The 27200-nt window shown below is 46.4% G+C and overlaps 4 protein-coding genes across 7 annotated transcripts in view; 3 read left to right on the top strand and 1 right to left on the bottom strand.

The window, feature by feature from the left end:
- Window positions 1–2234, top strand: part of galnt14 (UDP-N-acetyl-alpha-D-galactosamine:polypeptide N-acetylgalactosaminyltransferase 14 (GalNAc-T14)) — a 115497-nt gene extending 113263 nt beyond the window's left edge. Inside the window, exon 15 of the mRNA XM_030344961.1 lies at window positions 364–2234. Coding sequence (XP_030200821.1) covers window positions 364–522 — 159 coding nt within the window. The 3' untranslated portion in view covers window positions 523–2234. The remainder of the gene's footprint in view (window positions 1–363) is intronic.
- Window positions 2235–2587: 353 nt separating this feature from the next.
- On the top strand, window positions 2588–10770 carry angel2 (angel homolog 2 (Drosophila)). 3 transcript variants are annotated; one of them, XM_030344960.1, is made up of 10 exons: window positions 3193–3358; window positions 3896–4836; window positions 4867–5184; window positions 5648–5871; window positions 6193–6262; window positions 6489–6919; window positions 7219–7351; window positions 8910–8982; window positions 9232–9362; window positions 9506–10770. In XM_030344960.1, the coding sequence occupies exons 2-10, from the start codon at window positions 3903–3905 to the stop codon at window positions 9667–9669; spliced, it is 2478 nt and encodes an 825-aa protein (XP_030200820.1). In that variant the 5' UTR covers window positions 3193–3358; window positions 3896–3902; the 3' UTR covers window positions 9670–10770. The 3 variants fall into 3 exon arrangements, with proteins under 3 accessions (XP_030200819.1, XP_030200820.1, XP_030200818.1); XM_030344959.1 differs by lacking the exon at window positions 3193–3358 and adding an exon at window positions 2588–2848 and having other exon boundaries at window positions 3896–5184; XM_030344958.1 differs by having other exon boundaries at window positions 3896–5184.
- Window positions 10771–10968: 198 nt separating this feature from the next.
- cgrrf1 (cell growth regulator with ring finger domain 1) lies at window positions 10969–14225 on the bottom strand. Its single transcript, XM_030344963.1, has 6 exons — window positions 14022–14225; window positions 13539–13675; window positions 13139–13316; window positions 12661–12808; window positions 12259–12366; window positions 10969–11973 (listed from the first exon to the last, which is right to left on the bottom strand). The coding sequence occupies exons 1-6, from the start codon at window positions 14123–14125 to the stop codon at window positions 11602–11604; spliced, it is 1047 nt and encodes a 348-aa protein (XP_030200823.1). The 5' UTR covers window positions 14126–14225; the 3' UTR covers window positions 10969–11601.
- Window positions 14226–14335: 110 nt separating this feature from the next.
- On the top strand, window positions 14336–26331 carry ddhd1b (DDHD domain containing 1b). 2 transcript variants are annotated; one of them, XM_030344956.1, is made up of 13 exons: window positions 14336–15351; window positions 15971–16171; window positions 17556–17684; window positions 17872–18019; window positions 18571–18680; window positions 19192–19298; window positions 19722–19978; window positions 20876–20951; window positions 21907–22056; window positions 22353–22417; window positions 23487–23665; window positions 24979–25242; window positions 26054–26331. In XM_030344956.1, the coding sequence occupies exons 1-13, from the start codon at window positions 14619–14621 to the stop codon at window positions 26230–26232; spliced, it is 2598 nt and encodes an 865-aa protein (XP_030200816.1). In that variant the 5' UTR covers window positions 14336–14618; the 3' UTR covers window positions 26233–26331. The 2 variants fall into 2 exon arrangements, with proteins under 2 accessions (XP_030200816.1, XP_030200815.1); XM_030344955.1 differs by having other exon boundaries at window positions 19722–19990.
- The last annotated feature ends 869 nt before the right edge of the window (window positions 26332–27200 follow it).

Genomic DNA, 27200 nt, shown 5'->3' with positions numbered 1-27200 from the left:
AATGCATGTACAAAGAAGTACTTCAATTCAATTCAATTTCAATTTCAATTTCATTTCTTGCATGCTCGTTTCGACTTTAACAACTTTCTTCGATCTTTTCTGAAAGATAGAAGATACTGCCATCTGGTGGCAAATATGAGCATGCATTGCGTGCTAACATTTACCATCTGATTCTTGAGCTAGATTCATCATAGGTGGTTCACCTATGGTAGTTCAGATTATGTTAACGACTCAGCCTCACACCTTATGGTACAACAGGAGGCCTTAAACCATTACCAGGTGTACACGCTGATAGAGAGTCATGTTGTGAACGTTACCTCCATGTAACCCTTTCTGTGTGCTGCTCCTGGCTGTGGTCCCCAGCGATGGCAGAAGTCCGGCACCCACCTGGAGCACCTGGCCTCCCGGTTCTGCCTGGACTCCGAGATGGCTCTGGACGGCATGGACTCCTCCCGCATGCTGGTCATCAGCCCCTGCGAACTCAGCGCCTACACACAGAGATGGGAGGTGCCCTTCTCCTGACCCCCGAGACCTCGGACCTGACCCCGCGCGACCACCCTTTCAGAAGTGACAGGACACATTGACATCGTCACACACGGTTCACACACTGTTTGCATTGTAGGAGTTATTCAGTGGCACACTCACTCTAACTCACTCTAAAAGTGATATCGCAAGTATCTCGTGCAAACCTGCATCTAAACATTTACACACACACACACGCACACACATGTACACACACACACACACACACACACACACAAACACACATGAACACACACACCTGCCCAGGTACGACCTACTGCAGCGGAGCTGTCAGGATGTGGACGACTCCTCTGGTTTATGCTGCTATCCGTGCGGAAAACTATGGGATGTTCTTTTTTAATGGTGGATCTATTGGACTTGTGGAACCAGCTGTGTTTACACACAAAGAATGAGTGCTGTTGGCTGCTCTTCCAGGCTTGGGGGTTACATGTGCTTATATAATAACAATCCCATGTTGATGACGTCATGAAGAAGCGGGGCAATGATACTTTGGAAGAAATTGTTGTAAAGTGATGGGGAAATGTTATATTTATATTGTTTTATCCTTTCTGAGGGCTCTAAAACTGCTTATATTTTCATTTTTGCACCTCCCGATTCTAATAACTATAATTAATTAGTATACCCACCTTTTAAAAAGGGATTATCAAGTGCGCCTTGAAACCAAATTCAAGTCGAATTCACTTCCAATAAGAACTTTGTTAGGATTGTCTCATCTGTCAAAGCCTAATCCATGATATATATAGATATATATTTGACAAAACAGCCTAAAGATGGATACTTTTTTGCTGAAACAGAATTGTATCCGTGAGAATATGTGATCTGAATGCATTTGACGAGTGAGTCTTTGACTGCATCTAAGGCAACTTGTGGCCCGGTCAAGGCACATTTCTCTCATCAGGATTCTGTCTGGTGATCCACATATTCTGCATGAAATGACTGCACAATGAGTAGCTGATTGCGTGTATTTATTGAAGGGCAAATCACAACTTTAGTTGTGTAAGAAAATACACAGATCAACCTCAAAAAAACCAGAGTGAGAGAGTGAGAGAGAGCGAGAGAGAGAGCACAACGAAGAAGGGTTAAAAATAATACAAGTAAAGCACGCATGCAGCATTCTTTACCCTACAGGCATCTTAGAGGTCAGAGGTCGGTATATCGGGGCTGGACTGTTGCTACCCTAAGAGCAACTGAACAACAATAACCGCGACTTCCTCCCAGTTACATGGAGAAAACAGTTTCTTGTTGAGATTCCACCCCAAAACAAAGTGCATCTTGGTGCATCTTTATTTATGTCTTCTTTTGAGGCTGGGGAGATAAAACTTAACGCACCTTAAGTTGTCCAATACCTGGGAAACCTTTTGAAAAAAGTATAATTACAAGTCGATAAATTACAGGTCCTGTAATGGGATGTCTTTCCTCAAATTTGTTCTGTAAAAACCTCAGAAGAGACGGGACGATTGATGCACACCACCTTCACGTGAAGAAGGGAAAAAACATTTTACGAATCATATCCTATTTCAAATTTTCAAAAAGGACAGCCACCACTTTGTGTGTGTGACCAGAGGCCTGTGGACGCAGCGTTCAGGAGTGTCCCCAGGTTGTGGTTATGGTGGAGAGGCAAACGCAGATTTTTGTGACCCATTTTGATATCCTGATGGAGCTTTCTTGAATAAAGATTTTGTAATGGCTGATTTGATCTGTCCTAATGGCCTGTGAACTGTAAATACACAAACAGACACCATATAGAAGGATGTTGTACAACTACAGTTTACAGAAGTAAAGTGGAATGTTTTGTCCACTATCATATTTTAATTGATGTTGATATAGTAATACCAAAAGAAGTTATACCAAAAGTACCGTTATAATAGTAGTGATATACTATTATAACAAAATAAATAACATTGTATTTAATTATTTTTATATGCTTAAGCTATAACTTCAAAAAATGGCATAGTGAAGAAACAAAGATGAACAGTAACGCTGAATCTGCATTCAAGTACTTGCATCCCACCAGAGAGAATGAGAGCTGCTGACGGGAGGGGGAGAGGGAGAGAGGGAGAGGTACAGGGAAGGAGAGAGATAGATAGAGGGAGAGAGAACACCATGCTCTCGAATTAGCGTTCCCATTCCCTTGCCAGACACAAACTATCTTAATACCATCTCAGTCTTGGACGTTGGCTACTCTGTGAATGATTATGGTTATATTTGCCTCCCTCACATCAATGGAATATCGGATGGTGCGGACACGACTGTAACGTGTCATATTACAAAACATTTCGCCGGCTAACGAGAGAATCGCGTACAGGTACGTACAATAATGACCTTCTATTACGTTGTTTAACAATGTGTTCTTGCTATTGTCAAGGTCACACATATAAAATGGTAAGATTGTTGCGTTGTTTTCAGTTTAGACGGATTGGCCGATAATTAAAAAAATAATTTTGCCAGCCTCTTGTAAAGATAGAAGACGAGAACCTAACGTTACGTCACGTGACCGGCCGGAACGTTTATTCGCCCACACTCAACGGATGTAGTTCTCACTCGAGCCATGTGCATGATATGTTGCAATGCGTAAAATAAAAAGAACTACAATCCCATTAGTTCTCTGCGGCGACTGGTTTTTACGTTGTATGCATGCTACGTATTATTTTGGGGACCATAAATGCATGGTGTTGCTGTGGTCCTTTCTGGTCTGATCGTGGTCTTAAAATCCTTTCTGATAGAGAGTCATGTTGTTAACCTTGCTGTAAGCATATTTGGGTCTTATTCGTGTTTACCTGGACGTAAAACATGAGTCCATCGTCGCTTATAGGAAGTAAGTAGCGTCCACATCATGGGAAAAGACTGATCTACATTGGGTCACGTTAGACTAGAATTCTCCTTTAGTGTCAAATGTATTACTAAGTTTGGCCAGTAAACGCCTATAAACCCAAACGTTTGCTCAAACCAAATCTACATATTTTCTTTTAAGGGGATACAATCAGATGCCCCATTGTTCAATGCCAATCAACGAGAGTGACGTTAGATGATCGATAAATTAACTTACTGTACTTACTGCTTTCTGTGGGAAAGCTCGATTATCCGAATTATCTGACAATCCTTTTTTGTCGCTACACTAACCCCTTGTTTTGAATTGTTAATGCACGATTCGACGGTGCTGGATAGACGCCTGACGGCACTTATTAGGTTTGCTCACAAAAACGTCAGTTTATAATAAAAAAGTTCTAGAGGATTACGGTTTAAAAGTGCATTTAAGTATGGGACCTGTTCAGAGAGTTTAGCATGAGTCCTACTTCTTATCCCTTCCATGGTTCCTTCCTTGTCGTCACTCTGCTATTCTCCATCACTCCAGGTAACTCATGTCCCTGCTCCTGCTGAGGTCCCTGGGCCCCTCCTACCTCTCTCAGTGCCCCGCCCTCCTCCTCCGGCCTCCGGGCTTCAGGAGGAACTGCTTCTCCTCCCTTCCCCGCCGTGCTCCTCACCCATGCTGGTCGGCGTCGGGACGTCCTCCTTCCCGGCATCTCCTTCTCCTCTCCCCCACCTCCAGCTCTGCACGCCTCCTCTGTTGTCACCACCAGAACCATCCTCCAGGGACCTCCTCACACTGCTTCTCCACCCTTGGTTGCTGTTTGACGTCCCCCTTGGTCTTCTCCAGTTCTTCCTGCTCCGGAGGCGGTCTCCTCATGGAGCGGTCGAATGGGGACCGGCCACCCCCGTACAAGCGCTGGAAGAGTACCGGGGACAATAAGGGGGAGCGGGAGGGACGCGCCGATGCCAGAGCAGCAGAGAGATCGGGGGGTAAGGCCAGCGTCACGAGGCCCATGAAGCAGCACAGCAGTCGGGATCGTGAGGCCGGCGCCCCTCGCTCCAAGTCCTGGAGCTCCGACCAGAGTGGAGAGCGCAGGACATCGGAAAACCACAAGAAAAGTAAACGTAGAGACGAGAGCAAAGGGAAGGGCAATAATAAGAAGCTGAATTGGGAAGGCGGAGTGGTGCAAGGGCAGGGGAGGGACAGGAAGACGCACCACAGGATGGAGCAGCCTCAGCCTCCTCCTCAGCCCCACGCTGTCGATGACAACCCCAACCCGTGGCTCTCGGCTGGGGCTCCTCACAGGACTTATCCCCCTCCCCCTCCTCCTCCTCCTCCTGCTGGGGCGTGGAGGAACCCGGGACCTCCACACCCACCCGGAAGGTTAAGGAACACTAGACCTGGAACTATAAGGAACGCTCCGCCTCCACCAGGGATGTTAAGGAACCCAGTACCGCCTCCATTGATGAGCCTGGCAACGGGAGGCTGGGGGAACCCCCCACCTGGAGCTGGAGGCTGGGGGAACCCCCCACCTGGAGCTGGAGGCTGGGGGAACCCTCCACCTGGAGCTGGAGCCTGGAGTAACCCTCCACCTGGATCTGGAGCCTGGAGTAACCCCCCACCTGGATCTCGAGCCTGGAGTAACCCCCCACCTCTATCTGGAGCCTGGGGGGCCCCTCCACCTGGAGCTGGAGCCTTGGGGAACCCTCCAACTGCAACCTTGAAGAACCCTGCTTCACCTGGAACCTTCGGAAACCCTGAAGACTTCCCCCCTCTCCCGGGGTCCGGTCCCCCTCCTCAGAGAACCCAGAGCCAGGGATCAGCCGCTCAGCGTAAGTGGAGGACCATGAAACTACACTTCAACTGCACGCTTTAAAAGCATCACTTTAAGTCTGATGTCAAAACCAGACACGGCTTTGTCGCAGAATGCGGCTTTAAGAGGGAGTGTTACTTTTCCTATTTACTACGTCGGTAATTAGCGAGCGACTAACAATGAATTGAGATCCATGCAGTAAAGATTTCAGATTCAGAAAACTTTATTGTCTGTCGTAACAGAAAATCAGCTTTGATGTGGCATGACATACAAACAGGACAATGTACTGATAGGCAGTCATACAACATTGATTTCTGAGAGCACACATATTGTGTATAGATCTTAAAAAAAAAGCTGTGGCTATGTGTGAAGTCTTTCGAGTGTTTAGGTCACACAAGGATAGATAGCCAACGTTTGCTTCCTAGGAGGATGACACTTCCCTCGTAGCTGATCATTATAATGGCCTACCGTTCCTCTCCCAGCACTACAGAGACAGTGGGAGGACTATCGAGACAGCAGTACCCACCTCCAGCCTACGGGGGGTGGCGGTGATGGCTTTGACTTCTCGGTCATGTCCTACAACATCCTGTCCCAGGACCTGCTGCATGAAAACTCCTACCTGTACCGCCATTGTGACCCTGGCGTTCTGCCCTGGGACTTCAGGCTGCCCAACCTGCTGAGAGAGATCCGGCAGTACGACGCAGACGTGAGTCAGTCCTATTTGTTGTCTATATTAACTTTCACTATCTGACCACCAGGTGTGCTGTAGATCAGCCATCACACTTGTGATGTCACAAATATACCATCAACTCTCTTTTATCTGATGCTTCACGATAGATGACAGCGAGAAGCAGGTAGGGGTTAGGGGGGCGTCCCGCTCTCGGAGGCCCACAGGTGGGGATCGAACCCAGATCCTTTCAGCCCAATGCCCTAGCCTTTTACCGCCAATGCCTAGCCACTATACCTCTAAAGCTAAGCCTATATTCCTGGGTTTATTTCTGTCACTGTTTCCTCCTGGGGGGTGCAGGTCCTGTGTCTGCAGGAGGTCCAACAGGACCACTACGAGACCCAGATGCAGCCTGCCCTGGAGGCACTAGGTACTGGGGTTATGGATTATTCTTTTGGTATTTCCAGTATGTTGCATAAACATTCCCCCCTTTCATAGTCACGGCATATATCCGTGTGTATGTTTCCTGGCAGTGTATTTTATAACCGTGCATTCATATTTACACCACCAGTGTGTGTCATAAGGAGGGCTGTATCCTACCTGTGGAGGTGTTTTATATACATTCACTACATGATATTCACTACCTCTTTCTCCAGGCTATCAGTGTGTGTATAAGAAGCGCACGGGCAAGAAGCCAGAGGGCTGTGCCATCATGTTCAAGAGTTCCCGCCTCTCGCTGGTCTCCTCCCACCCCCTGGAGTACTTCCGCCCCGGCGACGCCCTCCTGGACCGCGACAACGTGGGATTGGTCCTCCTGCTGAGGCCCGCCGACGCCGGCGGCCAACCGGAGCCCTCGGACTTCTTCTGCGTGGCGAACACTCACCTCCTCTACAACCCCCGTCGCGGCGACATCAAGCTGGCCCAGCTGGCCATCCTATTGGCCGAGATCGCCCGGCTGTCCCGCCTCCCGGACGGCTCGTCCAATCCGGCGGTGGTGTGTGGGGACTTTAACTCGGTCCCCTGGAGCCCGCTGTACTGCTTGCTGACGCAGGGCTCTCTTGAATTCCAGGGCCTGCCCATAGGGATGGTGAGGGCCCAACACACACACACACACACACACACACACACACTGTGCACACCACAACACACGCGCAGACACACTCACACACTAGGCACCTATCACCTGTATTATACTGTGTTCTGCACTGTGTGTACAAATACATATACACTACCTAATGACGTGTGTGTTTCTGTTTGTACTGTGTGATAATAAAGGAATGTACTGTGAATGTATGGACTCAAATCTAACAATGAAGTGATGAATACAGTATGTGTGTATCACTAATCCAGCACTGATATAATAACTGTGTGTGTGTTTGTGTGTAGGTATCGGGTCAGGAGGATGGGCGGGGACAGCGCGTCCTTACCGCCCCCATCTGGTCCAAGAGTCTGGGCATCAACCAGGACTGTTGCTATGTCAACCAGCCTGCCAGCCAGCCCCCGTCCCTTATCCCCACAGGTACGTCAGCTCCTTGAACATGATGGTGAGGGGTTGGTCTAGAGTAGGTTAGTCTAGCGAAGGCCAGCTATGCTAGGTCAAGTGGACTTACTCTACTATAAAGTCTCTGTGTGTAATGTGTGTGTAATGTACCTTTTAGTTAAGCAACAATATATAAAAGAACATTAACCTTGTTTATACCAAGGAGAGAATCATCGCACTAGGGTTTAGCATATTGCTATTTTCCACCCGCAGTCTCAAATAATGGCATTCATAATAATGGCATTCATCTGACAATGATAGGCTGGCACGATTAAATACTTCATGGGTGTGTCAGTTTGGCATTGTAGCTGGCAAAATCGGCAGTTTAACCTGTCTGGTGTGTTATAACAACAAATATAGCATGTTATTCGCCACATATGCGTATGGAAAGAATTAAGGTAGCATCAATATCTAATGATGGCTTGCAACGCTGTTCCCTGGTTTTCTTATGGTACTTTGTACTAGGGATGGGCGTGAGGAATCGATTACTCGAGTACTCCTCGTTACAAATGAACTCGGTTGGTGGACAGGCAAACTCGAGTTTGCATATACACACATAAACAAAGTTTTCTGAAGCAAATGTATCAATTTTCTGTCGGCGCCACTAACGCATGACGTGGGCACAAAGAAAATGAAATGCATCCATTTCCATGGCGCGTTCCGTGCGCAGGCACGCCAGAATTAAAAAAGTTAAGAGATGGCGGTTAAAGCAAACCGCAGCGAAGAATTGAAAAACTTTAAAGAAATAGGAGATCATAAGGTGAAATGTAAAATATGCCAAGCGAAATCGAGCTACCAGAAAGTACTATGCGGCAACATATGCTCCTGAAACACAACGGTGAGTTCGGGAAAGCAGACCCGCAGCAACGGTGAAAGTGAAAGTGTGTCGGCTATTTTCACCGCCGCAAGATGCAGCTGTAATCCCGGGCGTGTAGAGAAGATCACAACGCTGAGTATTTCCATAGTCCATTTGCTGCCGTTTTATTTGCAGCTTTAAATTATTTGCAATGGTTAGGCTACTTGTTTCGTTTTTTTTAAACTGTTACAGGCCTTGTTCGACGTGATTTAAATTGTGAGACGCATATTTATTTTTGTAAGGAAAATGTGTTTTGAACGGTAAATAACAAAAATAAATAATGAATACTCTGATAACTCTGACTGTTTTGATGGAGAATAAGCATTACATGTTTGGTTTGTAATATTGACGTTCATCATCAGGCCTATTCCTGCTGCAGATGCGTTGCATTCTAAAAATAGATTTGATTTAACGAGTACTCGATTGATCCTCGAGGAATTCCTTCGATCACTCGAGTTTGGAATTTACCACTCGTGCCCATCCCTACTTTGTACCAAAGAATTCACACGCTGAAAACCTGTGTTCAACTGGATTTTGGTGGCAGAGATCTTTCAGTATCAAATAAGAATACTGACTAGTACAGTACAAAAAAGCACAACACACATAAAATAAGTTTCCTTTCCGGTCCACTGACTGGTCTGTGTGTGTTGTGTTTTGATGTGTTGTTTGGTGTGTTCCCAGAGGATGAAGGGGCCGTCCCTGCTCCAACTGTGGAACAGCTCACGGCCAAAGCCCCCCTCGCCCCTTACAGCAGGTAAAAACTAGGTAGTCTGTCGCTGTCTCTCTTTCTTTCTGTCTCTGTCTATCTCCTTGTCTTCTTTCTCTCTGTCTGTCTTGCTGTCTCTTTGTCTTTGTCCGTCCCTCTCTCTCTTTGTCTTTGTCTGTCTGTGTCCCTCCCTTTCCCTTTCTCTGTCTGTCTCTCTCTCTGTGTTTCATTGTACCTAATGGAAGGTCTGTGTGGATGTGTACCTGGTGTGTGTGTTTGTATTGAATGTGTGTGTAGGACCAGGCTGAGGCACAGTGTAGGCCTCAAGTCCTCATACTCCCACCTCCTGATGCCTGATGGGAGGGCCGAGATCACCACCTGCCACTCACGCACCGCCATGACGGTGGACTACATCCTCTACACACCAGGTACACACGCGCACACGCTCATATTCAAAAACACACCAGCACACCAGGTCGACGTTCACATCGACATGTCTATTTCCTTTAAGTCTTCTCTCTTCGTCATCCTCACCCCTCTTCCTGCTTTGTGTTTATCTTGCCTTCTCAAGACCCCACGACTTTATCTTCACTTCCTGGTGGGCGGGGCCTGCAGTTACTGGCAAGGCTGTCATTGGTCGGCCAGTCGGAGTTGAAGGCCGTCAACGGTCTGCCCAACCAGCATCACTCCTCTGACCACCTGCCCCTCCTGGCACGCTTCCGTCTCCGGCGATGACCCCTGACCCCCGCTCCGTATCGAGCTACAGCCACTGTTGTGGACTTACGGCTACTTCCTGGTTTCAGGAGATGTGACGACTCCACAGGTTGGGGAATTTAGATGTCAACAACCGAAGAAACTGCATCTTCAGGAGCCTGAAACTTGAACTATTGGATGAGACTTTTAAACACACATGGACTGACAAACAACTCAAAGCTCACATTTAATATATTTAATTATTCTACGTTTTAGAATAAAAATACAGAAACCCTGTACTTTTCCTATAAAAGAGGACATAGCTGCTAGCTTTGGGTTCTTGGTATTGAGATCACTATTGGAAGTTTCCTGCCTGACTAACTTGTTCAGGCTTGGTTCCAGGTTCCTGCCTTGGTGCCTCTAAAAGAAGTGGCAGGTCTGGTTTCCACCCAGCACCCCATCACATTCATTTGATAACCTGCAATTAGAGAAATTTATGAGCTTTGTATTGAGTCTAGATTGTTGTGTTCACTTAACGAACAAACCAAATCAGCAGTACTGATTCGTTTTTTTAATATTTTTTTAAGATTTAAGGATCGAAGAAGATTTAGTTTACTGTTGGCAAAGTTTTAGCTTATCTTTTTCTACTTAATGTACTGCTAGTGAGTTAATAGCAGACGTGTCTTCACAAGGCATACTTGAAATCCACTTCCTTTAGTCCCCAAAGTACCTCACAAGATCAGCACCAGACTAGGTGGTGCCGTCAAGGACAGGCTCTGTTCTTCCAGCCTCTGCTTGAAATTAATCAGTCAAACTGTCATTGACTTCATTCTTTTGTTTTCAAACACGAATGGATTATTATTTATTGTTTAATGGACTAACACTTACAATTCTTTAAGTGAGACTTCAGCTTGACTCGACCGTTGAAATTAACCTTTTGATTTATGACCTCTGCTGAACTTTTTTGTGTTGCTATGGATACTGTTTTCATAATTTTGGGCTTGGTCCTCTCGGATTCACAAGGACGAATGCCAGGGTCACCTGACCTTTGACCTCCAGACAGGACAGACTAATGATGTCGTTCAGACAGCTCCTGGTCGGATCTACACAACAGACACTGGACACAGACAGCGTGTCGGTATGTGCACGTTACCATGGTGCGTCGGTCTCACTACCTGAATTCTGTTCAAGACCACTGTTTTATACCAGACCGCATTTCAAAACAAACCTTTTTGAATGGGTGCCAAATGGGTAAATATCACGATTGTTTTTCTAGTTGACTTTTTAAATTGTTTTTAAATCATTACTTTGCAGTTGAATTAAAAAGCTTACTCAACCATATAGAGGGATATGTTTATATATGATGTTTATTGATAACCTATTAATATAATATCTAATTTATGCAGTGATTGGCTGAAAAGGTTTTAATAACCATTTATTTTGTAGTTTTTTTTTCTGGGGTATTGGATGTCTTTTCCTTACCTGGACTCAAAGCTAAAGCATTATAAATATCACATTGATCAAATTTCAGTATTCAAAATCTAGACCAGGGGGTTTCGATCAACCTAATTTCAGTAATGTGCAGCAGGTTCCAAAAAAATTCATTCCTATTTCAGAATAAGCATATTTACACCATAGGCAATGCAATCGTCGTACACACTAAAATCAACAGACCGGGTTAGAACATTAAGAACACAATATTTTCAACAATCTTAACGGTAAACCACCACAGTACTTTAAACCATGCTGAACGAATACAAAAGCAGTAGTGAGGTAAAACAGCATTCAAAAGCGCAGACAAATACGACAATAAATTATTTCACTCTGAAATATAATACAAGATCTTGTATATTTGGTATACAACTAAAATAAGCTGAAGTAACTTCAACGTAAAACCACCTTCATGTGAGATAATGAGGACCTCCCGGGTTAATAAATTAATATCTACAGTCAGTCATATCGAGGCTCATATCGTCAGTGCGTCTGCGTGGCGGCAGGTTCCTGCGACAGCGCAAAGGACTCCATGACGAACGCGCGGCAGATGGGGCAGTGTTGAAAGCGCGACACGCAGACGTCGCACACGCACGCGTGCCGGCACGGCAGCAGCACGCGGTTGATGGCACCGTTTTGGCACACCACACAGTCTCTGCCCTTCCCCTCGCACCACTCCTCTTCCTCCTCCTCCTCGTCGACGTCGTCTTCATCGTTGTCGTGGACGGCCGCGGGAGATGGTTCGCCGTCGATCGGCGCCGCTGTGGCCTGTGGTGTCGCTTGGGGTGGGGCCCTCTGGTTGGGGTCCAGGGCCCCAGTCGAGGGTCCGGCTCCTTCCCCCGACATGAAGAGGGGCTACAGATAGGGGTGGATGGTATTAAACTGAGGAAACAGCGCCCTCTGGTGAAACCAATGTCACTGCATCAGTTGTTGGGGTTGAATTGCAGAATGGAGAAGCTGTTTCCATGAGTTTTAAAGAGGAATAGCGTCACCTCTGGTGTTCCATGTCACTGCATGGGTATCTGCGATTGGTTTTATTCATGTTGGATTACAGGTCATAGAAAATAGAATTGTGGCAACTTGTGTCAAGTCCTGATGGTCAATGCAATTGATGTACGTTTCTGTGGGGCTACAACTTGCCTTTAACTCGTACATGTTCCCTTGAGTGGTCAGGAGGTACTGGAAGAGGGTCCGCGTGGAAAGACCGTACGACTTATCGGGGACGTGAATCACGCTGACGCTAGACACCTAAAAAGACCAAACGTACGACAAAGAAAAATACATGTGTTGAACAGGTGGATTGTGCAACTAAAAGGAACCTGTGGTAGAGAGAGATACTGAAATGAATATGAAACACAGGTAGGAATGTAATCCCTGCCTATGTTAGTGGATGAATGACCTTTGCACTCTGAGTGACCTTTGCGTTTGAAGGTTTCCATATCAATACATTCCTCTTGCCTTACAGTTCAACCCTCGGTTACAATATGGTCCAAAAAAACCCTACTGTGAGGTTATGTTGTGGGGTCGCCCCCCGGTACCCACTATGTTGTAGGCCTCCCTGGCATCGGGCTCCGCCAGCGTCAGCACCACCACCAGCGGGTATCGTTCCCGGGGCAACAGGCCGAAGTCTTGGACTCCCAGTTCGGCGGGCATCTGTGTGTGGCGCTCCTGCATGTCGTCACCGTCGACTCTGCGGCGTGGGGTTAAAGAACGCTAACATGGAGGAGCAGCGTGGCCGCAACGTCTGACCGGAATGAAGACCATTTGTTCAGCTAAGAATATCTATTTCTGGTGTAAGATGATTATTATAATGTGGGAAGAAATGTATATTTCATGCTTTTTTGTGATTTAGCTGAAAAAAGACTTGCATATTTCTCTAGGATGCCTTCAGGTGGTCTGGTGACGTTTGTGTTCAAACTATTACATACAGCCTATGGATAAAAGCCTGCCTGAACACTAAATGTAAACCTCTTCACCCCTATGTATGGGTTCATGGCATTGAGGGTGTTTGTCAAGATACTGGAAGGTCTGGCAGTGGTGGTACTGGAATTGGAGGGCCTCCTCAAAGAGCCGGGGGATGCTGAGCCTGGGGCCGTTTTGGTGGGACTGCAGCGCTCCCTGTAGTGCGTTCACCCCGCAGCCCCAGAAGCAGCTCAGCACGCAGGGCTCCAGACAGCGAGGCCGCACTGCGACCCCTTCTGGAGGACGAAGGTAACGCATACATTGTCAATATAAACATCGTATTGGTTGAAGCTTTTATTACTGCAGCAGAGGTAAGTGGCGCAGTTTCTATTAATCTTTCCCCGTACCAGGAAAATAGTTGTTGCATAGAATCATTTTTTTGATGATCAAATGTCTCAAGAGGTTCAAGAGGACAACAATAGCAGATGATGCTGATCAAAACAATCAAGTCTCCCTACCACTGACGGATGACGGGCCTGACCCCAATTCCAAAGCGAAAGGGTTGGTCACTTGGACCATTTTCTTTTCTGGGGTCGGCAGATTTGACTCCGTCTCATCGGTGCTGCGCAGGATGACCGGTACGTCAAACCCAAACCTGTTGGATAAGGGGGACATAGGTCTTTATTTGGAGTGAATTTGATACGTGCCTGATAATATATAGAGTAAACAGGGTTTGTGACAATTGTAAACTATTATTTGCCATAGTTGAATGGTAAACGAGTTAAACATGGTTGAATAATGATCACATTAGTTTCTTAATGTGTATATGAGGAAGCGACATTATCGAATTGTGCGCCATCCCCCTCGACTTTGTAGTCATCATAAAAGCAATAAAACAATGCGATTAGCAGCAACATTAATTTACTTTCGCTTGTATCGAGTTCTCTTGATCATCGCATTGTTGCCCTTTCGGCCAGAAACGTACACAAGAGGTGACTTACCAGCCTAGCACCATAGCGGCCGTAACCACAAAGCACAACGAGATGACACTAATGTAGAAGGTGGGTGAGTATTCGTACAACGTTACTAGAAACACAGCAGCCATTTTCTCGTTAATTTAGCTACGGATTAATCCGATTTAGTGCTGAAATACGGATTAACAACATCCAGGACGTCCATGACAGTTGACAACATCCACGCACGGTAGCCCGCAGGTCCAAATCAGGCGCAAACGCGAAGCTGAGCATTTGGGAGGAGCACTTAACGTTACCTACTAGCTGCCATTGATTTCAGCACTAACAACTCGCGTAAGGACAGGGGGGCCGAAGACTGGCGAAACAGCGACAGAAAATGGAACACATACAACATTTCGGGTAATGCATTTCTACTATCTAATGTTGATCAGAAATCAACATTAAAACACGGCACTCGGATGGTGCCAGCTGCGGAGAGAGAGCGAGGACTGCTCGTGTGAGACGCTTATCCCTCCACTGTAGACGCATCATCACCATCATCATTAAAGTACCATTCCGTTTTGATGTATGTGCTGACCCTCGCGACCCTTCAGCTTGCGGCGAGTTAATTATTTTTGTCAAGTCATGAGCAATTTAAATGATACATCGGCCATCCGTCAACAGAGATCTGAGAACAACTCGGTCAGCAGTAATGACTGGGATATGGCAAATGATGTGTTTGTGTCCTGCTACGAGGACCCGATGGCAATCCACGGGGAGATGGACTCCGTGCAGCCCGTCTTGGAAAGACACCTGCCGCTGATCCGAGCGGACCAGCACGATAGCATTCTGATGGGCCTAGTGGAGGAGCAGTACTCGGGCTACCACTCTCATCCAGAGTCCGCCACGGGATATCTGGACGTGGACTCAAACTACACGGAAAGTGACGGGAGCGTGAGCACAAAGAAACGGAACCGGTCCAACAGTTCCAGACAGCGCGGGGAGGTCGTGACGGAGCTGGGACCAGAGGAGGTGCGCTGGTTCTACAAAGAGGACAAGAGGACCTGGAAGCCTTTCGTCGGGCATGATTCTTTAAAGATCGAGAAGATTTACAGGCGCTTTTGCGAGTTAAACCCAGACAAGGTTAAGCGACGCGTCCCTTCTGACGCAGAGCTGGACTTGACCGAAATTCAAGTGGAGAACGCGTCAACAGAGGCGGCAGCCGCTCAAGCGGACCCGGCTGTGGCGGAACGCAGTTCCGTTTCGGATGAGAGGATTGTGGACGGAAACGGCGTCAACGTGGAAGCGGTGTGCGTCCGAGGGGGGCTGTACGAGGTGGACGTCAAGGAGAAGGAATGCTACCCCGTCTATTGGAACCGTAAGATGTTGCTCCTCAAATTGTGATGCTAGGAGACAAGTTACTTTATCTAGGCTTTCCCTGCTGCGTATACTGTTTACACTGCATTGCCAGCATTAGTTACTGCGCTAAACCAATTCACTACAGCATCTCATACATGATGAAGTGCTGTTTATTTTCTTTATCAGTACGCTACTACAATCCATTACATGTGACTCTCAGCCAAAGGGTAGCTGGGTCGATACCCCATTTCTGCAGGCTACTTAGGTATCCAATATCCTACAGGTAGGTTATCTGTAGAAACGTATTGGCCTATAAGTTAGTTATGTAGCAGCTTCTTGTTTCAAGATCAATAGGGAATGAAAAAACTATGTCATCAAGGAACATGAAGGGCGTTCTAGCCTCTTGCTAAGGACACAGGGGGATCCTTGACCTTTGACCCTAACCATGCGACCATATCTCCTAGGAACCGCCATTAATGACCACATAGGGGTTTGTGCATCTGGGCTGGGTTGCTTGATCGATAGCAGTGTGCCGTCAGCATTACAAACAGCACTACAGTGTGTGTGTGTGTGTGTGTGTGTGTGTGTGTGTGTGTGTGTGTGTGTGTGTGTGTGTGTGTGTGTGTGTGTGTGCACAGAACAAGACCGTATCCCGGTGATGCGCGGCCAGTGGTTCATCGACTGCACCTGGCTGCCACTGGAGGAAGACGAGAGCGACGCCATCGAGCTGGAGCACCTGGCCCGTTTCCGGGGGCAACAGATGCGGGACACCTACGAGCCGGAGGAGGCGGCCGCCATAGCGACGGCCGCAGCGGCCGCAGCGCTGGAGACCAAGGATGGTGAGGAGGAGGGTGTGAGGGTCAAAGGTCAGACTCAGAGGACAGATGGACGGGGGCTTTGCCTGCCAGTTCTAGATGATGCAGGACTGTTGGTGGAGATGGGCCTGTGGCTGGAGGAGGGGGGGGGGGGGGGGGGGGGAGAAAGTTATTGCTTGGCGTTGACAGGGTGACCTTATAATTTCAACATTTCGTTCCTATCCTTTTGTTGTATATTCATGGCCTTTTAGTGTGAGTTTAATGGAGAGGACGGTGAAGGAAGACCCGGTTGAATGAGAGAGGAAATTAAATGTATCCGGGAGTATACCTGGGTCGTGACTAGGGAGTTAATCAAAGTGTTGCTAGCAGTTAGAGGTCAGAGTTAGAGGTACTTCACAACCACTAGTTAGTACACTTAAATCTACGATGCACTGCATGCAACAATAATGCTCCGTTTCTTTGGCAATGTTCAAACAAGAACAGATGTATTTCACAATATTTGTTGTCATGTGCCTTATTGGCACGTACATTAATTGTCACCTGAAAGTGAAGTGCTAAAAGTGTCACCTCCTCTGGGCCAGAAGCAACACCTTTTATAACAGCTTTGAGGAGATGTTGGAGATGTTAAAGAAGGTGTGGAGAGTCACATGACTTCTACTGCATACTAACAGTACAGAGATTAAGTTTAAATTCTCTCATTCGTCATTCCAAATATAGCCCGAGAGAGAGTGTGTGTGAGTGAGTGTGTCTGTGTCTATTTCGGGAATAACTGAAAAGATTAATGTGTGAGAAAGGGAGCGGTAGAGATATTGGAGGGGGAAAGAGGTAGACAACGAGACCGAGATAGAGAGCGAGAGAGGGACCAACAACTGCTTCGGCTAGGGATAGAGATAAACAGACAGAAAGATGTGAAGGGTGTGTGTGTGTGTGTGTGTGTGTCGGGTGTCTGCGAGTGTGCTTGTTCTTTTGCCACGAATGTAGGAACCGTTCTCTTCAGAACACGGTCACTAAGCAAGTCAGGTGGCTTAAGTTTTTGCTACAGCTCAACTAATGGGACACACCGGCACTCACCTGTAATGAAATACTATAGCATGACCTGTTGTCTGCCGTGTGGACACACACACAGCTGTGCACATGCACACATGCACACTTTGGATCATGTGACTATGATCCCACTTGAGGTGTAGCTGTTTTATAATTAGGTCTGACCGAGAATGTTTCTCTGTTTAAATTACATTTGCCCTCTATCTCTTTCTCTGACCCGCGTCTCGATCTCCCTCTCTCTCTTTGTCCGACTCGCTCACTCTTTCCGTCTCGGTCCCACTCCCTGCTCCTCTCTCTATCTGTCTCTCAATCTGTCTCTCTATCTCACTGTTCCCCTCTCTGCCATCCCCCCCCCCCCCCCCAGCTGTTCACAGTCTGAAGCTGAGCAGGAGTCATGTGGACTGGCACGGCGTGGATGAGGTCTACCTGTACAGCGACGCCACCACCTCCAAGATCGCCCGCACCGTCACCCAGAGACTGGGCTGGTCCAAATGTTAGCCGCCAATGCTAATCGCATGTACACGTGCATGCATTATTTTAATGAAATGTAACTTAAAGGATTTTTGGTGACAATGTCATTTAATGTCATATGACTCAATGCGGTTACATCTTTCTGCAATGTTACTTAATGGAATGTAACTGACGTAACTGTAACTGACGAATGTAACTGACGTCTTCAGCCTCGAGCAGCGGCACACGCCTCCACCGGGGCTGTGTGGAGGAGGCGGCCCCGGAGGACACGCCCCCTGAGACCACCCACATTGTGTTCGTGGTCCACGGCATCGGACAGAAGATGGACCAGGGACGCATCATCAGAAACACCAGCATGTACGTTCACTAGTTACTAACTATATTCTTGGCTGAATCCGATTGGCTGAAACTCTTTCTTTATCTGATTTGGATATTCTTGACTGTGCATGCCGCTGTTTACTCCCTGTTTTCAGTACGTTGCTGACAGTTCTGTGTATTGTTGGACCATGTTCTGTATTTGTGCTTCTTGTATCTCTATCCGTATCTCTGTTGTCAATATTCTCTGTCTGTCTGTCTCTGTCTGTCAGTCTGTCTCCTCATCTATCCTTCAGGCACTGAATCAGTCAGTGTCTCGTCTCGTCGGTGTTTGAAGGGGCAGGACTCTGGGTTCAAACACCAAGGTCCACAGAATACCTTATCTATGTCATAGGAATACCGTGTGGTGTTTTAGCTCCTTGTAGATCTTATGTAGATACTAGACAGTTTCCGGTCAGTCTGTCTTTCTCCATCATGTGTGACCTCCACTCACCCGTGTCAACTATATATGTGGTACTTAGTACTCTGTACTTGTGCCCATGTATAGTGTACTCGGCTCTAGCGGTTGTGTATTCTGTGTTTTTGGTCCTCAGGATGCGAGACGCTGCCAGGAAGATGGAGGAGAAGCACTTCTCCAACCGGACCACCGAACACGTGGAGTTCCTCCCAGTAGAGTGGAGGTCTAAACTGTCCCTGGACGGAGGTACCCCCCCACCTCTGCCACCCCTCACTTTCACTCCTCCTTCGCTCTTTGGCCCAATCCCATTTCTACCCCTTACCCCTTCCCCTTCCCCCTCCCCCTTGCTTTGAAGGGGTAAGGGTAAGGGACAAGGGGGAGGGGTAAGGGGAAGGGGCCTCAACTTCACCCATCCTCAACCCGCCCAGTGCTTAACTCCTCCTTCCTTCCACCCATCCCCTCCTCCTCTCCTTAATTCCAATTCACCTCACTCCATTCCTCAACGCCACTCCAGCCCTTCAACCACAGCTGCTCTAAGCTTCACCAATCATCATCTCCCCTCCACCCCTTGAGCTCCCTCCCCTCCAACAACTTCCAAACTGCTTTTTGACACGTTGCATGTTAAGTTGTGTCTTGGTCTTAGTCGTAGTTGTTGCCCTCCTCCTGCAGACAAAAGGGACTCCATCACCCCAGACACACTGCTGTGGTGTGTTGTGTTGTTCCTCCGGTTCAGTCTTGTGTGGTGTCCCTCCTGTAGACACGGTGGACTCCATCACCCCAGACAAGGTGCGCGGGCTGCGGGACATGCTCAACAGCAGCGCCATGGACATCATGTACTACACCAGCCCACTGTACCGCGACGAGGTCAGAGGCTCTCAGTACTACTGCTCGCTTTCTGAACTGCATCAACTGAAGGGTTAGCGGTTTGTAGTTTAGAGTAATTCTGTCAGAGAAGAACTGCGTGCGTGCGTGAATGCGTCCGTGCGTGGTAAAAATAATTTCCCTTAAAGAAATACACAAATTTTTCAAATCTAAAAATAACTTATAAATATGTATCCAGCTGTCCATTTTATTATGTTTTATTTCTATAAAACATCTAATATATATATTTTTTTCTTTTTAAATTGTTCATAAGCGATAGTTTTAGTTTGGAGATCGTCGATATCGCAATCGATTAATTGCACAGCCCTATTGCCTGTCTGAGTCTGTGTGTGTGTGTGTGTGTGTGTGTGTGTGTGTGTGTGTGTGTGTGTGTGTGTGTGTGTGTGTGTGCGTGTGCGTGCGCAGATCACGCGGGGCCTCACGCTGGAGCTGAACCGCCTCTACACGCTCTTCTGTACCCGCAACCCCGAGTTCCAGGAGAGCGGCAAGGTGTCCATCGTGTCCCACTCGCTGGGCTGCGTCATCACCTTCGACATCATGACAGGCTGGGACCCCGTGCGCTTCCACCACCAGGAGGCCCCGGACCCCGAGGAGACGCGCGCGCGCTGGCCCAGCCACGAGGAGCGCCACCTGCAGGAGCAGCTGCGCCTCACGCGCCTCCGGTACGGCCGCAGGTGAACTGGTTCACCAATGCTTTTTCATGTTTTTTGATAATTTTTTTGCACTTTTATGCTTAACTCTAGAGTGAGATGGAGAGGAAGGTATGGGAGAGAGAGAGGGGGGGGACATGCAGTAAATGACCACGGCCAGGAGTCGAACCCGGGTCGCTGCGGAACACGCAGCGACCCAGAAAAACATCGCGACCGCGCGATGTGTTTCTTTGTCAGGGTGTCATCATTCTCGTTATGACGACTCACACTCTGATCGTTATGACTGTGGTCATTATGATCACAGAAACATATGTTGACTTTAATGTAAAGAAAATACTTAAAGAAAAGAAAAAACACTAATTAGGCAATGAAATGACAACAGCTATACATTATGCCGTTACACTATACATTTCTGAATAGAAGTGATACACATATATTTTAGGAACCATGTTAGTCACTCCTTTTTTGAAGTTTGACACTTCCAAATGCAACCCCAAATTTTGTGATTCATTTTTTGCTTTTTGGGGAAAATCAGTTAGTGAATCATGCCTGGTCTTTCAAACCTTTTGAAAAAGATTATCATAAAATATCTACAGCTTAGAAGTCTTGCAACCCTGTATACATAACAGGCAAGTAATGGGGTCCTGATACCAATGTTCGGAAAAGCGGGTCAGGGTGATTCAATTTAGGGGACTTAAAAAATAGTCCTATAGATATTATTACATACCTTTTCTGTGCATGTGAATATTACGTTCACCGACTAGAGCTATATCTTCTACTAGCTTTAGCTAGTGCTATGTTGAAGGATGCGCATTCTACTGATTGGGAGTAGAACTTGTGATTAAGCAACGTTTTTTTAATCAGTGGTTGTAATTTGTTATGGATGTTTTGTCTTTGAATCGCTCTCAGGTTAAGGGACCTGGAAGACCAGTTCCAGGGTTTACAAACCTCTTCGTTTGAGGCTGTCCCAGCCTTGAAATTCAAGGTAATGTCTTGTGTTGTTGTTGTTGTTGTTATGATGTCTTTCCAGTCACCTCCTTTTTCTGTTAAGTGGTCAGTTATCCCACCCAGATCGGTCCAGATGTCTTGGTAAGTGAATTCCATTGTTATTCTGCATGGACGGAAAGAGTAGAATAATGATACATCAGGATAGCTTTTGGTTATAAGCAATAAAAGGTAGAAAATACTAGACTCTAACCTTATTTTAGGTTAGAGTCTTGGCAGAAGATCTACGATTTTCTGGCTTTTTCTTTCAACAGACTAATTTGATTTTGAAATTCCTTCCATCAAGCAGTGGGATGGGTTTTGCGGCTTTCCAATCATTTTCAAACGACAAATTTATTTTGTCACTTTTATCTAAAGTGACTTACAAGTTCGGTCTAGAGTAATCGTCGCATACAATGAAAATGAAAACTACAAAAATGGTTAAGTGGCTATAGGAAGGGTGGTTGAGCTATAATAAGTGTTTGAGTAGCTATATGAAGCGTTAACTAACTATAGGAAACATTCAGTAGCTATAGGAAGCATTGAGTAGCTACAGGAAGTAGAGAAGCTATAGGAAGCATTCAGTAGCTATAGGAAGTGTTTGAGTAGCTAAAGGAAGCTTTAAGTAGCTATCGGAAGTGTTGTGTAGCTACAGGAAGCATTGAGTAACTATAAGAAGTGTTGTGTAGCTATAGGAAGTGTTGAGTAGCTATAGGAAGTGTTGAGTAGCTATAGGAAGCGTTGAGTAACCATAGGGTGAGTTGATTCATGCAGGTTTAACACAGTGCTTGTTAAGCGGACGCGGGCCCTGCTCTTTGGGTAGATTTGACATTTCTAAACAATCCTCAACTAAAAGAATGTCTCACAAGAAGACGTTGAACAGTGCAGGATTAAGTTCCCAGACCCCCGGTGCCGGGGCCTGCGTGGTGACGTCTGCTCTGCCACCTGCTGAACAGGTGGAGAACTTCTTCTGCATGGGCTCCCCGCTGGCGGTGTTCCTGGCTCTGCGCGGGATCCGGCCCGGGATCTTAGGCACCCAGGACCACATCCTGCCCAAGTCCATCTGCCAGCGCCTCTTCAACATCTTCCACCCCACCGACCCTGTGGTGAGGGCAGAATAACTCCACCGCTAGGGTACAGATAGCAAGCTGGCAGGGAGAGCTCGGTACAGCGAACGGGGACACACTGCTTTCAAGTGTGTTGGCGGAGGGTATCATTGTGAATGAGTTCATGGATGAATACCTCACAATTAAACTTAATGTGGAACAATCCCATAAATCCCATAATCTGATGTAAAATATATTAAAATAGAGGAGGCAGGGAGGGAGGATGGATTTATTATTATTATATTTCCTTCTTGATGTGATCTTGTTGTTTATCAGTGAGGCTGTTTATGTTCCAGGCATACAGACTGGAACCCCTCGTTTTGAAGCACTACAGTAACGTTGCCCCTGTCCAGATCAACTGGTGAGTGCTATGCTATGTAATGTTGTGCTCTAGTACTATGCAGTTCTGCCAAACCCAATTATGGTCCACAAGTCAGACCCATGATCTTTGACCTGTTGACGAGCAGTGGGGATATCAGGAACACACTTTCTTTGTTGTCTCACGTTCCACGTGCTGCACTTCATTATTATTGATCGATTTTTTTCAAGAGGTTGGTTCTTTTCAAAACATGAAACCGTTGGCATAAAAGCATCAATAATATATTGCTCACAAGCTCGGTATACCTAACCTGGTTAGGGTAAATGTAGCTATAGGTCAGAGAATCGTTTTTTCCAATTTCAGAAGGACTCAAGTAAAGTACAAAAGCTGAACTATTATACTTAATATTGACCTTTTAGGATTTACAATGGATATGTCTCAGAGATCCACAGCCAAAACATCTAAATAAAGTGCCTCCTAATTCAGAACAAGGGCGGAAATCACTGAAGTCCACGAGTCATTTTATGAGTTTAGGTTCTCAGGAGAGGAGTTAAAGTAATGCCATCCCTACTTGGACTCGACAACAGAGAAAAACAGCTGTTAGGTCTTGGATTTGGTATTAGGTATGATGTTATCACTTGGACACTTGGACACTTTGCACACAGTTCAAAATTATTTATATACTGCCCTTGAAACACAAAGGCTGTTCAGAATACTTTACCCAGGCAGGAGTCACATGAGAAAGCACATTAATACAATCGTGAAGATATTTAAAGACAAATCAATGAAGCAAAATACAACCAAAGAGAACCTTTTAAATTAGAAATGTACAATTAAAGTATATGAATGTTACAGAGTAAATATGCCAGTGCAGACTACCCTTATTTGAAAGTATAAAGTGTTGAGGCAGTCCTCGAATGTTTTGGAAGTTTGTGTTATGTTGTGTTGTGTTGTGTTAAACCTGCACTGTGTGTACCTTTTCCTATTATCAACCTGTTCTTGATTTTTTAAAGGAGTAATTGGCTGCAGTAGAAGAGTTGCATGTGTTGGCTGCATGTCATGCATATTATATGCATATATTAATAAAATCTGCTTTGCCACGCAACCCCAGGTATAACACAGTCAACCCCACGCCCTACGACCACATCCGGCCGACACTGATCAACCCTCTGAAGGAGAGCACTTCCATCTCGGACTCTGACAGCCTGCCCAGCCCGTGCACCTCCCCTCCCCAGGGCCGCCGGCACTACGGAGAGTCCATCACTAGCCTGGGGAAGGCCAGCTTCATGGGTGAGTGGAGGTCCCAACCCATGGAGAGAGACGCACACTGAAAAGACACTGTATGATCTCAAATAAAATATGAGAAATATATAGTTTACATTTTATATAATATACTTTTATGTCTTATATCTTAAAAAATAAAATCTTAGAATCCTTATGATATCTTAAAATATGTATCATTAGCATGGGAAATGCCAGCTACGTGGATGAGTGTAGATCACACACGATAAAGACTGCCAGGTTACTGTTTAAGATGGCGGGTCAGTGCAGAGCTAGGATGTGGTATTCCTATGACATGGAGCAGGTACTCTGTGGACCTTGGTTTTTGAACCCAGAATCCTGCCCCTTAAACCCTGATGAGACGAGACACCTACTGTGAGTGATGGATAGACGAGGAGATCGGACTGACTGCTAGACAGACACACACACACACACACAGACACAGACACAGACACAGAGAGAGAGAGAGAGAGAGAGAGAGAGAGAGAGAGAGAGAGACACACACACACACACACACACAGAGACACACAGACACACAGAGAGACACACACAGAGAGACACACACAGACAGAGAGAGACACAGATGATGCTTTCATTGCAATAGCAATTTTTTTAGAAGCATTTTTTGTCTTATTTGTTGAATTGATCATAACATCCTGACGGCAATTATTAAATCAAATGCTGTGACAAAAAACAAGTGTTACCTTCGCAGGCCTTCCATGTGTAATTATTTTATTCGGCTTGAATGAAAGTACTGGAATCGTAGCTGTCTGTGTACCTACCCGGCTACCTGCACGCACGCATGACTGGTGTCTTCTACAAGGCTTGGGAGACCTACTGCTTACCAATGAGCTAGACTCATGTTTAGGGGGAGTGGCTTTTGAGGGATGGCCTGAAGGTAGGGCTGGGAATTTTTTGGTTGGACACTTTCAAAATGTAGCTTACTCTGGCTGCTTCCTACAAAGTGCCTACCGTAGCCTAAAATTATATTGTGGCAGGCTCTGTAAGTGTAGTTTATATAATTGAATAAGAATGTTATATTAACTTGAGTGTCAATTATTCATATAAATCTACTTATTATTTATAAATATTTTTGTACGATGTGCTGCAAATTTAATACAAATGAATGAAATAAAACTCAATCCAGGTACTGTTTCTCTTATATTTCTATTTTTCTATAAATATAAACAACTACTACTAAAAAATACTAAACTATATCAGAATTGTGTCAGGCGCTGCAAATCCTGTATAGTCATGTGGTCATTTGAAGCCAACATAAACAATGCATTCTTGCTAATAAACTATTGTTCGTGTTGGTTCAGGCGCTGCGAGTATCGGGAAGGGGATCAGTGGGATCCTCTTCTCCCGGTTTTCCCGCTCCAGCGGCCATGTGGGAGGGCTGGAGGAGGAGCCGTCCGACCTGGAGTGCGGAGCCCCAGAGGGGGGGAGTGTGGAGGGGTCAGGGGAGGAGGAGGGGGGCGGAGCAGGGTTGCTGCTGTTGGAGGCCGAGGAGGAAGAGGAGGAGCAGAAGGAGGCGGAGCCTATCATGTGTCCGTCTCCGTCGGCCATATTGGACAGCACCTCAGGTGAGTCTGGAGTCCGGCGGACACTGTTATAACATCACCCGATTATTGACTCAGACATTGACAGAAATCATCTGTATTTATTTTTCACTATGAAGTTCTCAAGAGATTGATTTAATGACTCGCAGAAACCCACAGAGGAGATACACCACCGTCATTTCTGGAAAAACCAAGTATAGGGGGGGTATTTCTGGAGTTGAATCCCAGTGTGCTAATGACGACCCGGAGAGATGGTTTTCATCCGCATGAGGCAGCGTGAGCCTTAGCGCCAGGTGCTAGGAGCTAAATGCTCAGGGCTTTTGGGAGGAGGGGCCCGCTGCTTTTCTCCTGACCCTGAACCGCGGAGAAGGACAGTGCAGAGCTCTCGAGGCTTCCAGAACTGTGATTATTCCTCACAGACCTGTCGCTGTGGAGCGCCATGTGATTAAACCTGAGCGCTTTATGCATAGGATGACGTCATCACTTGTCGTCAGTGCGCGACGTCATTGCGTGATGTCATGCGTCATATGTTATGTCATTGTGTCTTGTATTTTTATATCCTTAATCACAGTTAGTCACAGAGGGCTTGATATGCCATGTATTTATGACACCCCTTAACTGTAGCCCCCCCTAAAAGGCAAGAAAAAATCCTCCCATCATTAACAAGTCAGAAACCTTTTGAAGGAACGCAGATCGGGGATCCCTCCTCGAGTGCAACGGTGGGAAAAATAAGGGTCGCATTACAAGCAGAAATTTGGAGCAAAATGATTTAAGAGACAGAAAATGTGTGTGTGTGTGTGTGTGTGTGTGTGTGTGTGTGTGTGTGTGTTCCCAGTGGAGCTGGAGCAGCGCGTGGACTTCGAGCTGCGGGAGGGCATGGTGGAGAGCCGCTACCTGACGGCGGTGACCTCCCACACGGCCTACTGGTGCTCCTACGACGTGGCGCTCTTCCTGCTCACCTTCATGTACCGGCAGCAGGAGTACCCGGAGCCCCACCACGCAGAGCAGTCCTAGCACACACAGACACACACACACACACACACACACACACACACACACACACACACACACACACACACACACACACACACACACACACACACACACACACACACACACACACACACACACACACACACACTGGCATCTCAACACACACACACACACACAGGAATCTTAACACACACACAGGCATCTTAATACGCACGCACACACACGCACACGCACGCATCATCTTAACACACACACAGGCATCTCAATGCGCACACACATACAAAGCATCTCAACACACACACACACACACACACACACAGCATCCCAACACACAAACACAGGCATCTTAACGTGCACACACACACACATACACAGGCATCTTGACGCACACATGCAACCATCTTTGTTCTCTCAAACAGACGCATACACATGCACGTCTTAATGACCTAAGTCATCTTAATGCGCCGATACACATACAGAACAAACAGGGAACTTCACATAAACACACCCTAACCCTTTAACACAATAAAACACACCCAATCGCCATCATAACAAAACACATATGCATGCACACACACAAACACACAAACACAAAGGCGAAGAAGGGACGTGTAATAAGATCATTTATTCTTGACAATAATTTATTTATCGTTTAGTCCTGGGTTTAAAGCAGATGTTTGAACCAGTATTTTCCTGTAGTATGTGATAGTTGTCTTTTTTACCGAGGAATCTGGTCGTGAAACAGCCTACACGACTCCTCAAAAAATAAGCAGACATAATAATGATCATTTCAGCCCAATTTTCACTATTGCGTTTTGTACAGTCATCAACTCATGCCAATGAGTGAATGAAAATGACCCTTGTTAACAACCTGAACCCTGACACACAAACATGCATTTGTACAATCATAATAAACACACACTACATAAATGTGGTAACACACATTTAGACATGCAGTACACACACTCAGCCCCACAACTCACACCACA

Source organism: Gadus morhua, chromosome 21 (genome assembly GCF_902167405.1).
Source record: "Gadus morhua chromosome 21, gadMor3.0, whole genome shotgun sequence".
NCBI lineage: Eukaryota > Metazoa > Chordata > Actinopteri > Gadiformes > Gadidae > Gadus > Gadus morhua.
This window is presented reverse-complemented; position numbering and strand designations above follow the sequence as displayed.